General features: G+C 35.9%; 1 protein-coding gene across 1 annotated transcript; it reads left to right on the top strand.

Moving 5' to 3' along the window:
- The first annotated feature begins 5213 nt into the window (after nucleotides 1-5213).
- Nucleotides 5214-7985, top strand: LOC113321864 (eukaryotic translation initiation factor 5-like). Its single transcript, XM_026569805.1, has 2 exons — nucleotides 5214-5367; nucleotides 5983-7985. The coding sequence occupies exon 2, from the start codon at nucleotides 6284-6286 to the stop codon at nucleotides 7643-7645; it is 1362 nt and encodes a 453-aa protein (XP_026425590.1). The 5' UTR covers nucleotides 5214-5367; nucleotides 5983-6283; the 3' UTR covers nucleotides 7646-7985.
- The last annotated feature ends 4330 nt before the right edge of the window (nucleotides 7986-12315 follow it).

The following is a 12315-nucleotide window of genomic DNA, read 5'->3' on the forward strand; positions in this document are numbered from 1 at the left end:
ATCAAAATCTTCATCACAAACCAGAGTTCATTCCAGAAATGAACTCCGTCATCTTCATCTTCTTTTGTAGATCCGAAACTTACCCAAGCATGTAAGATGATAAAGGTTCATCATCATCATAAATAGCAGCAGAATCTTCATCTGCTTCGTTTCAATCTTCATCTTCTTTGACAGCAGCAGAAAAAGTTAAAATCAAATCTTGAAATCAATCTTTGTAAATCTTTGTAATCAAATCAATTTTCATCATCTCCGTCTTCATCATCTTCATTTTCAATCTTCATCATCTTCATATTCATCTTTCGTTTCAAAGAGAAAAAAAAAACCTAAAAAATTGCAGTAGCAGGGAGAAAACAAGAGAGACCGAGAGGAGAGAAAGTAGATCTGAGAAATGATTTCTTTTCTTACCTTTTGACTATATATATGGTCCTTATCTAAAAGGATATTTCTGCCACTACAAAATGAAAATTACATCATCCATGACGTCATCCTAGGACCAAACTATAATTGATATTACCAAATAGGACCAAACAGACAATTGACTAGGTCAATTGGACTAGAGTTTCTCTAATATATTATTTGTAGGACCAATTGATATTTCCTACAAAAGTTTTTCGGTGTTATCTGCTCTCTTATCCTTCAACCGATCTATCTTAGTACTTATTTGGAAACCTATAAATATAATTACATATAGTTTTGGTTATTGAACAATATGCTCACTTTTGGCTTTGTGTTTGTATGTACCCGTGATGATTTGACTAAAACAATGATGGTAATGGCGTTTTGAGATGACAAAGCATTTACATCCTCACGGTACTGGCTGTTGATTGGTAAAGAAGTAATCTGCTTTGATGATTTATCACCTTGTTAAATAGTCAGTGAGTAGTTGGTTTACTAACCCTAATTTTAATTTATTTATACCAATTTTTTTTAATGGTGTACATGTGACGTTTACTCTTTCCCTAACTTTTGCATAGTACTTTATCATTTTTATCTGATATGTTTGCAAGATATGTTCTATTGATCATTGGAAACGATTTGGTTATTTTCTTAGCTTGGACAATATACAACGAGCATCATATTATATATAAATCTCAGCAATGGATTTTATATCTTCGCAGAACCATCCACAAGAATATGATTATGATTGTTCTCCCGATATTTTATATTTTTTGGTGCAACAAAAGTCAGGGACGGATCCAGAAAGGATAAAATTTTTTTTAAGGCCCGGACTAGAAGCCTTGGTCGAGCAGTTTTTTTTTTTTAGCTTGTGAACTGGGAAGGTTACCCGGGCTAAAACCTCCTTTAGCCCAGCTGTCGGTCCGTCAGTGATAAAAGTCCATTGGATAGTCCTTCAAGGACATGGGCGACCATCTTGATAAAAGAGTTTGGTTCCTTTCTTCTCTATTTTTTGATCGTATTGAGGATGAAAAAGAAATCCATCAAAAAATGGTATATAGTTTCTATCCTTCTTAATGAAACTATAATTACTTGGGTTATTATTTCGGTTTTGGTCAAATTTACGATAATGAATTACATGCATGGTTGAAAACCTCCGACCAATTAAGTTTGGTATCTTCCTCTATTAGAGGAAGATCATGTGAATTCTTTTTATCCGGTTTCAACCGCGAAGTAGATTTTTCCTTCGTGGTGACTAGTAAGATAACATTTTTTAAATAATTTTGCGATACGATTTTCATGAGTCGTACAAACGAACTAATATTGGTTTTCGCTATCGCCTATATGAGATGCCAATATAGTTTTTTTTGTTAATATCTTAGGATTTCTATTTCTTACCGGAATCATGGATTTTTCTAAACTTAATAACAATGGTGATTTCTTTATTTTCCTTAAATAGAATCATATAAGCCAATTGATTTGATTTTTCCCTATAAATCCTAAAGGGATAAAGTATCGTTATTATGATAAAATATCGTTATTATGATATTAAAAGAGGAATTGATGCACATTCTTAAGGGATACTGAAAAAAATAGTAATTCGTATGGTAAATCTCCAACATTCGAAGTCGTTCCACTTGTAGTTGGAATACGGTCGGACACTATAAATTAATGGGTGCGCACCCGGCTTGTTAGCATAAATTATTAATTAGTCCTTTTAGTGACTATATTGATCTTGATATTAATTTTTTTTGATGAAATAAAGTGTCCATAATTTCATTCTTAGATGAATGAATATCTCGTCGACCTTATAGGTTATTGGAGATTTATGTTTTTCTTGCTCTAACCAACGAATCCATAGTTGATTTTAAACTTGTACGTCAAGTAAACTATAACTTTATTTATTTATTTGGACATTTTTTTATGTCTTTTGAAGTCATTATCTACAGTCCAACCGATGTTGTTAAAACCCAAAAAAATTTATGAGTATATGTCCTCGATTTAATCGGATAATACTCTACGAAACTTGTTTTCGTATATGAGATAATATTTCCGTCATAATCAGGGGGAGACCATACACTACAGGATGTTGGTGTTCATTAACTTAAATGTTATATCAATTTCTTTCCCATCATGATCAAATCGAAAATGGCTTTTCGAAAACATCCCATTTAGCTTTTCCATAAGCTTATGTCGTTTTAAAAGGCAAATCCAATCACTTCTAACAAGAATGTAGTGTTTTGCTACAGACTACAGATAATGCTCCAATAGAGTCTATCATAATACAATTCACATCCCCAGAATTCATATCTCCTCATTTGAATAATAGGAGATTATAATGCCTACGGGCACTGATACCAGTAATTCTATGAATTGTGTAGGATCTTTGTTAATTAATATGTTGTCGAATATTCATTTAGTGTAGCTACTAAAATAATAAAAATGGTGGTTGTCAAGGTTTTTAAACTCGTGAATCGTACGAGTCAAGTTGAAGCGCTTGTGTGAAGCGTTTGACCTCAGAATCGGATAAGTCAACCTTGGTCTACGCTTCAAAGTTCAGTCAAACCTGAGACCTCTGATTCAAATAGACAGCATCCCAACCACTGAGTCGTCATTCTTTTTGTGTTTGGTAACGCATTTGCTTGTTATTTATAAATGTTTTTTAAAATATATGAAATTTTTGTTCAACTTTTCACCTAGTTCATTATTTTGTATAGGAAAATATACGATTCAATAACGGACCATGAATCTACGATTCACGATTTAATATACGATTCGATTCACAAATTTTCAAAAACGATTCACGTTTCAATTCACGATTTAAAAACCTTGGTGGTTGTGAACCCCTCTGCAGAGGAATATCGACATACGTGATTGGTTGGTGTATAATCCAAATTAGGTTGGATTAATTTCTCGATTAACGCAATGTCGGATCCAAAACTTAACACTTTAAAAATGCCAAGCCTATTAATTACGGGCTAGTGTAGTCATAATGCGTTATTCGAGAAATTTTTCGTTGTAAAAACGATTTAAGGGTTTATTTTTGCTCAGACCCTAGGATTGATTCATTAATTGTTCTCTCTATACAATGCACTCGGAGTGATAGTCTTTGAAGGACTCATATTGCATTGACACAAGATATCTGGACGAAGAACATATTAAATTTGTAATCTTTGGAAGATTCAAATTTTATTTAGGCAACCTCCTTATTTGCTTACATATGGTTTAACAATCCTTTATGTGTTTTTAGAAATTTAGTGCAAAACCAAAAAAATCCGGATTAATTAGTTGATGATTTCAACATTATAGGTCTCTTGAGGAGTCCTTAAAAACACGAAAATCCACGTTTAGCAGCATAAAATTTATTTTCTTTCCTTTCTTAAATCTGCAGTTAGAATTATGCTAGCATAAACTCGTCTTTAAGATATACTAGAGTTATTATTTTGATGCTTATTTTTTGAAAAACTCATGTAGTTGAGTTAGCATCGATAAATACGTCAAAAGTTGTACTCTTTTCCCTTGGTTTAAGGTTTTGTCCCATGTGGTTTTCCTGACAAGGTTTTAACGAGGTAACATCTCGTTGACGTTAATTTTTATTTATTTATTTTCCAAAATGTTGATATTTGTGCTCTTTTTCCTTCGTCCAATTTTTTTTCCCATTGGGTTTTACTGGCAAGGTTTTGGTGAGGAAAATTAATTCAACATGGTGGTCATCCAAGGGGGAGTTGTATGGATTTTGGTTATTTGGTGGATTTCCACCATTAACTAGGTCATTCTGTTTTCTTAGACCACATCAATATTATAACCCTTAGGAATTTGGATATCATTCTGATCCATATATGATATGCTCACAAACTTTACTCACCTATGGTACTATAACTGCATATTGGCACTTTGTTGAAGAAACTACATCAACTATTTCTGCAAATCATCTCCAAGAAATTAGCAATCCAAGATTCAAGTATGTATTGAAAGAAACATGAAGACTCGAGAACACCACTATTAGAAGACTAACACAAAAGAAGACTTCATCAACTGGAAGATTTCTCACGAAAGCATTGCTATCTCCAGCACTCAAGAAATTCGTTTATCGAAATTGGGAAGTGTCGACTCAAAGATTTGCAAGCCAAGATTTAACGGAAGTACTCATCAGGGGGAGCACCATCATATAAGGAACATTTTAGTGGACGTAACGCGTTGTATTCTTTTTTCTTGGTCAAGGTTTTGTCCCACTGGGTTTTCCTTGTCAAGGTTTTTAACGAGGCAATATATGTGTGTCCAACACTGTCTGAGTTTTTACATGCTTATGCAATTTCAGGTTTTTATCTTTTGAGTTTTCCTGGTATGCTTGTAATGACTTAGCCTCGGTGGTCATCAGGGGGAGTGTTATAAACCATTGTTTATTTACTAAGATGATCTTCGTGTCTAAGTTTAGGATTTACATATCTTGGACACCAAGCCTTCTATCTATATAAATAGAGGCTTAAACATTGTATTCTATACACACATTAATAAGAAATCTCTCTCTCCCCTGTCTTTATTTTATAAGAATATTAATTTTTTTTTTTGAAGGAATCCTTATCGATAGAAAAAATTACAAATAAGTTGTTCATTTTTTTTTTACCTGATTCATCCGGATCTAGTTCATCCGGATCTGACTCGTTACATCATTATGTCTGATTCGAAAATCAATACCCGACTCAAAAAAGGCCCGAATTTAATGGATGAGCCGAATCAGATTTTGAATCAAATCCATACAAGGTGTAGTCAGGGAAGAAATATGGACTCGTCCGAGCCCACTAGGATATACTGTACAGTACATATAAGTTTCTAGAGGATTCTTTTGATAACCCTAATCATCTTCAAAAGAGACCTCTGCAAAAGGGAAAAAAAAACAAACTAAATATCTCTCTCCATCTATCATCTCTCTCGATTCCCGTTTACGAGACCTAACCCTAATCTTCAAAAGAGGTAACAATTATTCGATTTCGTTTTCGGCTGATTTTCAATTACCATTGTATTGTTATGTTTTGTTCTGATTTCTTTGGTTTCAATCTGATTTTGTGGATTCAATTGAATCAATGATGTATATATGGATCCAATATTGTTTTTGACCATGATGTTGTATTGCAGATTTAGATCTTATTGAATCTCTGATTGTTTATCTTAATGTATTAATATTATTCACGAACATGAACTGATGATAATTTATATTCAATTACAATTAGGTTATTGACGATGATTTATACTTTAAATTGAGTTTTTGATTTCTGTATTTGCCATATCTTTCATCATCTAAGAATTATGTTTCCTAGCTCTAGTCTGCTGATTTTTGCTCTATCGTGGGTGATAAAAGAAGAATCAATTGATACAATATAGGTAGCCCTGATAATCTTTCAAAGCAGTATAGTGGTATTGGTGAAAGACACACCAGCTAAATCTCCTAGTGAATTCATCTTTCTGTCATGTGTAATGCAAATTGAGCTTGTAATTTGACATGTTTTCTTGAATTATTCAAATATAATGGTGTGGCTTGTTAGTGATTGTGTATCTTACTACAATGCTATTTGCTTGTTGATGTTTCAGATTTATTTGTTATAACTCCGGTTTAACAAAGTGGAGGGTGTTAATTTCCAAGCCTTTATGTCTGAACGTGCCACACTCTTTTTGGGATCTGTTGGATTGCTTGGTAAATACTGTCCTAGAGAATTTAAGCATAGAGACTTTGCTAAAGTTGGCTGTATGCATTTAGAACCATTTCAGGATTTTACAGATTCTTCCAGTTGCAATTTTCTGCGACCTCCAATTACAAGTGAACTAGAAGAAACCACTCGCTCAGAAGAAGCTTACTGTTCTCTCTAGTATCACTCTATTCAGTCTTAAAAGGATGGCGATGCAGAACATAGGTGCTGGTAACAGCGATGATGCCTTCTACAGGTATAAGATGCCAAGGATGTTGACAAAGATTGAAGGTCGTGGAAATGGTATCAAGACTAATGTGGTAAACATGGTTGACATTGCAAAAGCATTGGCCAGGCCTCCATCATACACCACCAAGTATTTTGGTTGTGAGCTTGGAGCACAGTCCAAATTTGATGAAAAAACTGGAGTTGCTCTTGTGAATGGTGCCCATGACACTGCTAAGCTTGCTGGTTTGCTTGAGAACTTCATTAAGAAGTTTGTCCAGTGCTATGAATGTGGGAACCCTGAGACTGATGTTATCATCACCAAAACCCAGATGATCCAACTGAAATGTGCTGCCTGTGGTTATGTTTCTGATGTTGACATGAGGGACAAGCTCACCACTTTCATTATCAAGAATCCGCCTGAGCAGAAGAAGGGAGGAAAAGATAAGAAGGCAATGCGGAGGGCTGAGAAAGAACGACTAAAGGAAGGTGAGGCTGCTGATGAGGAGCTTAAGAAGCTGAAATTAAAAAAGAAGGATGCCTCAAAGGCTTCCTCATCCAAGAAGAAGACAGTCCTCCCCGTTGAAGATCGTCATTCTCCTTCTGGTAGCCAGGCTGATGACAATGATGCAGATGAGGAAGAGGAGGATGGTGACGATGATGTCCAGTGGGCTACTGATACATCTTTGGAAGCAGCTCAAAAACGTATACAAGAACAATTGAGTGCTGTCACAGCTGACATGGTTATGCTTACCACTGCTGAGGCTGAGAAGGAAAAGCCTAAACCTGCTGCAAAGAAGGTGGTTGCTGCTACTAATGGTTCTGCTGAATCTGAAGCTAAATCTCCTACTGTAACTGAGAATGGCAAGTCAGCTAATGGTGTTGGTGCTCACGAACAACTAGTTGAGAAGATTCAAGGGAAGCTGAAGGGTTGCAGCGTTGGACAGTTGAAATCCTTTTTAGGATCTCTGAATGGTGGTTCTTCTCCACAAGATGTCATGAACGCCCTTCTTGATGCACTTTTTGGAGGTGTAGACAAAGGGTTTTCCAAGGAAGTGACTAAGAAGAAGAACTACCTTGCTGCTGCTACTCATGATAACGAAGGGTCACAGAATCTTCTTCTGCGAGCTATTGGTGCTTTCTGTGAAAAGTCTGGCCCTGAGGTTGTGAAGGAGGTAGCTTTAGTTCTGAAAACACTCTATGATGAAGATGTATTGGAGGAAGAGTACATTGTTCAGTGGTTCAATGAAGGGATTGCTAGTGGTAACAAAAATTCTCAGATATGGAAAAATGTCAAGCCTTTCATCGTCTGGTTGCAGAGTGCTGAATCTGAATCCGAGTAGAGAGATTCCGCTGCTGAGTGGGTGTTGGCTCCAGGTTGTTTCACCTTAATCTACCTGTTGAAACACTGTCCGTCTGGTTCTATTCGTTTTATTTTATTTTATGTTTGATTTGGTTAAGTTTTAGTATCAGAAATAAAATAATAAGTCAGGTTAATAGGAAGATGGAGGGATTGTGAAGTTCAGCTCCATTCAGAGAAGACAATTCAAAGTTGTTTGTTTTTGTTATTTATCAAGTGAACTGTGGCTTTTGAATTATAGATGTTTTCCATTTTTTGGTATTTGTTTATGCAGAGGCTTTAATCTCTGTTTAGCAACTTTGTTCCAGCACTTTGTTTCTCAACCAGAAAATCTTCTGCACGGCTCTCATTGGTTTTTTATTCTTTGATGAATAGATTAATTGGGGGTACCATCCATGTTGGTACTTTGCCACCTCATAGGATATGTACATGTCACTAATAATGTGTCCCAATAAAAATGGACTATTATTCCCAATCCAGCAGTTCACATATGGGTCAGGCGTCCACTGTCCATTATACTCTCCACTTCCCTTTTACAGTTCATGCTTGCCTTTATCCTGCTTCATGGCTTCTGCATGCAAGATATATTGGTATTGAATGGGTCATGCCTTTATCTTGTCGAGGCCTGAGAGTAAAAATTTAGTAATGGTAGGGAAAGGAATTTTCTTTCTTACTCGTTTTTTTCTTTTGGTCACATTGGGAAATCTTTCTCCATGTTGTTCTCGTTTTCCAATCGCAAAACTAATTTTCTCTCTTCTTCCGTCTCTTAGTTGCACATGGTCCAGGGTTGATGAAAATTTGTTGGATAAGAAGTCCTACCATTGTTTTATTTTGAAATAAAACACTCTTCACGGATCATCCACATGGACTATATAAAAACTATGCAGATACAAACACTCATCAACCTCCTGTTTTTTCCAGCCGGTGTGGCCCACTTATTATGTGTCTACGCAGTTTTCGTCTAATCCAAAATGACGGTCCGTGCAGAAGCACTGTTTTAAAATTAACCAAATTAATGGCCCACTTGTTATTGAGCGAATTTGCAATCAAGTTGGGTCCAAAAATTTTATCGTACTGGAATCATCCAGTAAAGAAGTCGGCATGGTGATGATATCCTGAGTTTTGAAACTCATAAAATAAATCTCTTAGAGAGAATCAGATTACCGATGACCTGAATTCCACTCTCATAAGGATTAAGTATCTTATTGATAAAAGAATCACCTACGGTAATTTATTTTTTAAGACTTTACTAATTCATCTGGATCTTACTTATCTGAATCTGACTCAAATTTTTTTTAACTAGATGACCGATGCCAGGGTGGGACGATCGACTGAAAAAATTGACGCAAAACTAAATTTTGTACTCACAATTTAGCTCCGCCATAATGGCACGGAGTCGGACTTGTAAATTTGTAAAACGAAATTATAAAGCTCACCTGGTTTACTGTTTTAACTCGCTGGACTCCATCTCGACCGAGTTTTACCTGTAATCTGATTGTTCCCGGTCAATTCCAGGTCATTTTCCCTGCAAAATTCAATCATAACATTCATCTAAATTCCACAGCAAACAACAGCTTCTTGAAAGGAATTTTTTGGGATCACCGGAATCGAAACCGGAAAATACTCCGGTCACTGACAGTTATCAGAATCAAACTAACTGCCGGTCGTTATCTTTAACGGGTCAAGGGAGTCAAAAGATGAGGTGCGTGTCAGCCGAGTTAGCTTTCTGACTCGGCTTTAAGGGATCTTACTCAACTGAGTCAAATCGTGAGTTACTGAGTAAACTCGTCGGAATGAAAATCTGACAGAGTTTTGTTTGTATTCTGGGCATCTCTCAGGCCAATTCTTCTTCCCCGCATCATTCTTAACATACATCTAGGCAGCTTAATCATTCTGTTACTGCAACAAAACCATTCAGCCTTCATAACACCATCAGTTTGCAGCTTCATCACCTCAGTTCGTCTCTGCTTTCACTATATTCAATTCATTTCCAATTTTAACAACTGAAGCTTTATCCATATCTCATCTCCAAAAATCCACCCATCGACGATTAATTACAAACCCTATCTTCTGAATTTATCAAAAGCGAATCAGCACCATCTTCAACACCATTCCAATCCCAATCAATCTCATTTGTTTCGATTGCATTCAAACACCACGAACACCAGTTTCTCGATATCAACAGCGCCACCAACCTTCGTGTGTTTTTGAATCAACCAATAACACTAGTATTCTTTCCCTGTCTTAAATCCAGAGGAAAAACCCATTTAATCTTCATCAAATCTTCTCATGGTTCTTCACCGAATCAACCCTAATTCTCGACAGCCACCATCAGGTGAATCAACTTAAATAAAAACATGACCATTTCTTCTCTGTGGCATCACGAGCGGCTCCGAATCCTGTCGATTTGATTTTTCTGAGAAGAAATTGAGAGGAGGAGGAAGAAGAAGAAGAAGAAGAAGAAGAAGGAATAAGGAAGAAGGAAGAAGAAAACACATAGGAAGAGACACGATGCTTATTTTCCCTTGGTTTTGAGAGAAATCACATCATTTTCAGTGAAAACAAAACAACATGGAGGGATATTCGTGTAATATCAGGTACTCAACCAAAAAAATCGGGGACATCAAATCCAATATTTTTGTGTCAATTTGGAAAAAAAAAACATCATGCTTCACATTCACACAAAGTCACCATATATAGGGTCCTCTCTCGCTTCGCTCGGTCGGCCCAATTAATAGAATCATAAACGTTTTTTTGAGTCCAATCCTATGTAGTCAATATCGGCCGCATCGGCTGATATATCGCCGAAATTCTGGATATCTCCCTTGGAGCGATACGAAAAGCACTATATCGGCGATATGATATTTGCCCGATAATATCGGCCAATATGTGCCGATACGAAAATTTTCGATAATCGGATATTGGTTATTTTAGTCGTTTTTGGTAAAAACTAAGGGTAGTGTAGGTGTTTCAGAGAAGGGAAGGGATAAATCTCTAAAACTCGTTCTTCAGCCGAAAAACTAAAGTGAAAGGAAGAGAGATCGTGTTTTTCAGAAATTTAATTCAACATATCACGTTTTTCTTCTCAATCTTACAAGTGAGAATCACAACTTAAGGAAGGAACTTTTGATTATTGATCTTCTTCATCAAAATTTCAGAGATTATTGGCTAACAAAAGGATGGGGTTTTGAATATCTTGATAATTACTCTCTTTGTCTACTTTGATTATGATTTTTTTTTTGTTGTGATTAATGGTTGATTTGTAGGGGTAACACGTCTTTCCTATACAAGCAGTTTGTAATTACTCTTCAGATTCATCTTTGAATTTTCGCCTTTTGAGTTTTAATGTACAAAGATTCTAGCCCGTTTTTTTTTGTTAACTCAGGTTTTTAATGGGATTGCAGTTGTGTATTAAGCTTTGATTCGGGCTAGGTTCATGATTTTGAATGAATGTTGAAATTGGGTTTTCATTTTAAGTTACTGTAAATAATTTTTTTTGTGATTGATGTTGTTTTGTTGTCTTGATTGCCTTGTTGATGGAGTTGTTCATATAGCAGGCGTTCTTAATGCTTAATGTGTACTAGTTGTTTAGTCGATTTGGCATTGCCACACCATTGTGTGAGTATGAACTTCGTATGGTCTTAAAATTGTAGTTTTTTGGAATCGACATTACGCCGATATTATAATATCCCCGATATAAAGTTGTACCGGTGTACCGGTCTCGGTCGAGATAAACCGATATCCGATATTAACTACATTGGTCCAATCTCTAATGAGACAAGTATAAAATGATACCTGACTCAAAAAATGCCTTGAACTTAATGCAGGAGCCGAATCAAATCAGGAGTCAAACATGGGACAAATAAAAGAAAAAAACCTGACATCTAATTTGCGCTAGTTAAGAAAGAACCAGTGAATGGAGCACTCAAAATAAATTTTGATGCCTCCCATGTTGATAAATCAGTACTCTCAGGATGGGGTCTAATATGCAGAGATTTTGCAGGGAACATCTATGGACTGCGAGGAGGTGCACATCTAGCCATTGATCCAGAACAGGCTGAAGCACAATCTCTTCTAGAAGCAGTACAATGGGCGTTAAGGAATGATTGGAGAAGAATTCACTTAGAGGGAGATTGTAAGAATGTGATAGCCGCAGTTAATGGAATTTCCACAGCAATAAAATGGACAACAGCTAATCTAGTCCAAGATACTTTGGTTTTATTAAATTCTTTCGATTACTGGGTATGCACTTATGTACATAGAGATGCAAATCACATTGCAGACTCTGTAGCTAAATACGCAAGAACCCAAGTTATTTGTTTTTGCTGGCTAAATAACATTCCTGAATAGATCAATCAGCTTATCCAACAGGATAAAAACAATTTGTAATTTTGATTCTCAATAGAAGCTTCCTTTCCTATTAAAAAAAGAATAGATTCAGATCGTAAGTCAGACTCAAACAATGTAAGTCGAATTCAAACAAAAATGCGTATTTAGATCACGAGTCAGACTCAAACAAAGTATAGATATTTTGGAAAGTAGTATGACTCGTCTGAGTCGACCAGGATACAGAAATCATAAGTTTCTAGAGGATTCTTCGGGAAACAAAACATAATTTAGCAGTAATAATAATAACTGTTTTTGTGTTATACC

Source organism: Papaver somniferum, chromosome 11 (assembly GCF_003573695.1).
Source record: "Papaver somniferum cultivar HN1 chromosome 11, ASM357369v1, whole genome shotgun sequence".
NCBI classification, from domain to species: Eukaryota; Viridiplantae; Streptophyta; class Magnoliopsida; order Ranunculales; family Papaveraceae; genus Papaver; species Papaver somniferum.

Coding starts and splice junctions, on each gene's coding strand:
- LOC113321864 (XM_026569805.1), top strand. CDS start 6,284: ATGGCGATGCAGAACATAGGTGCTGGTAACAGCGATGATGCCTTCTAC.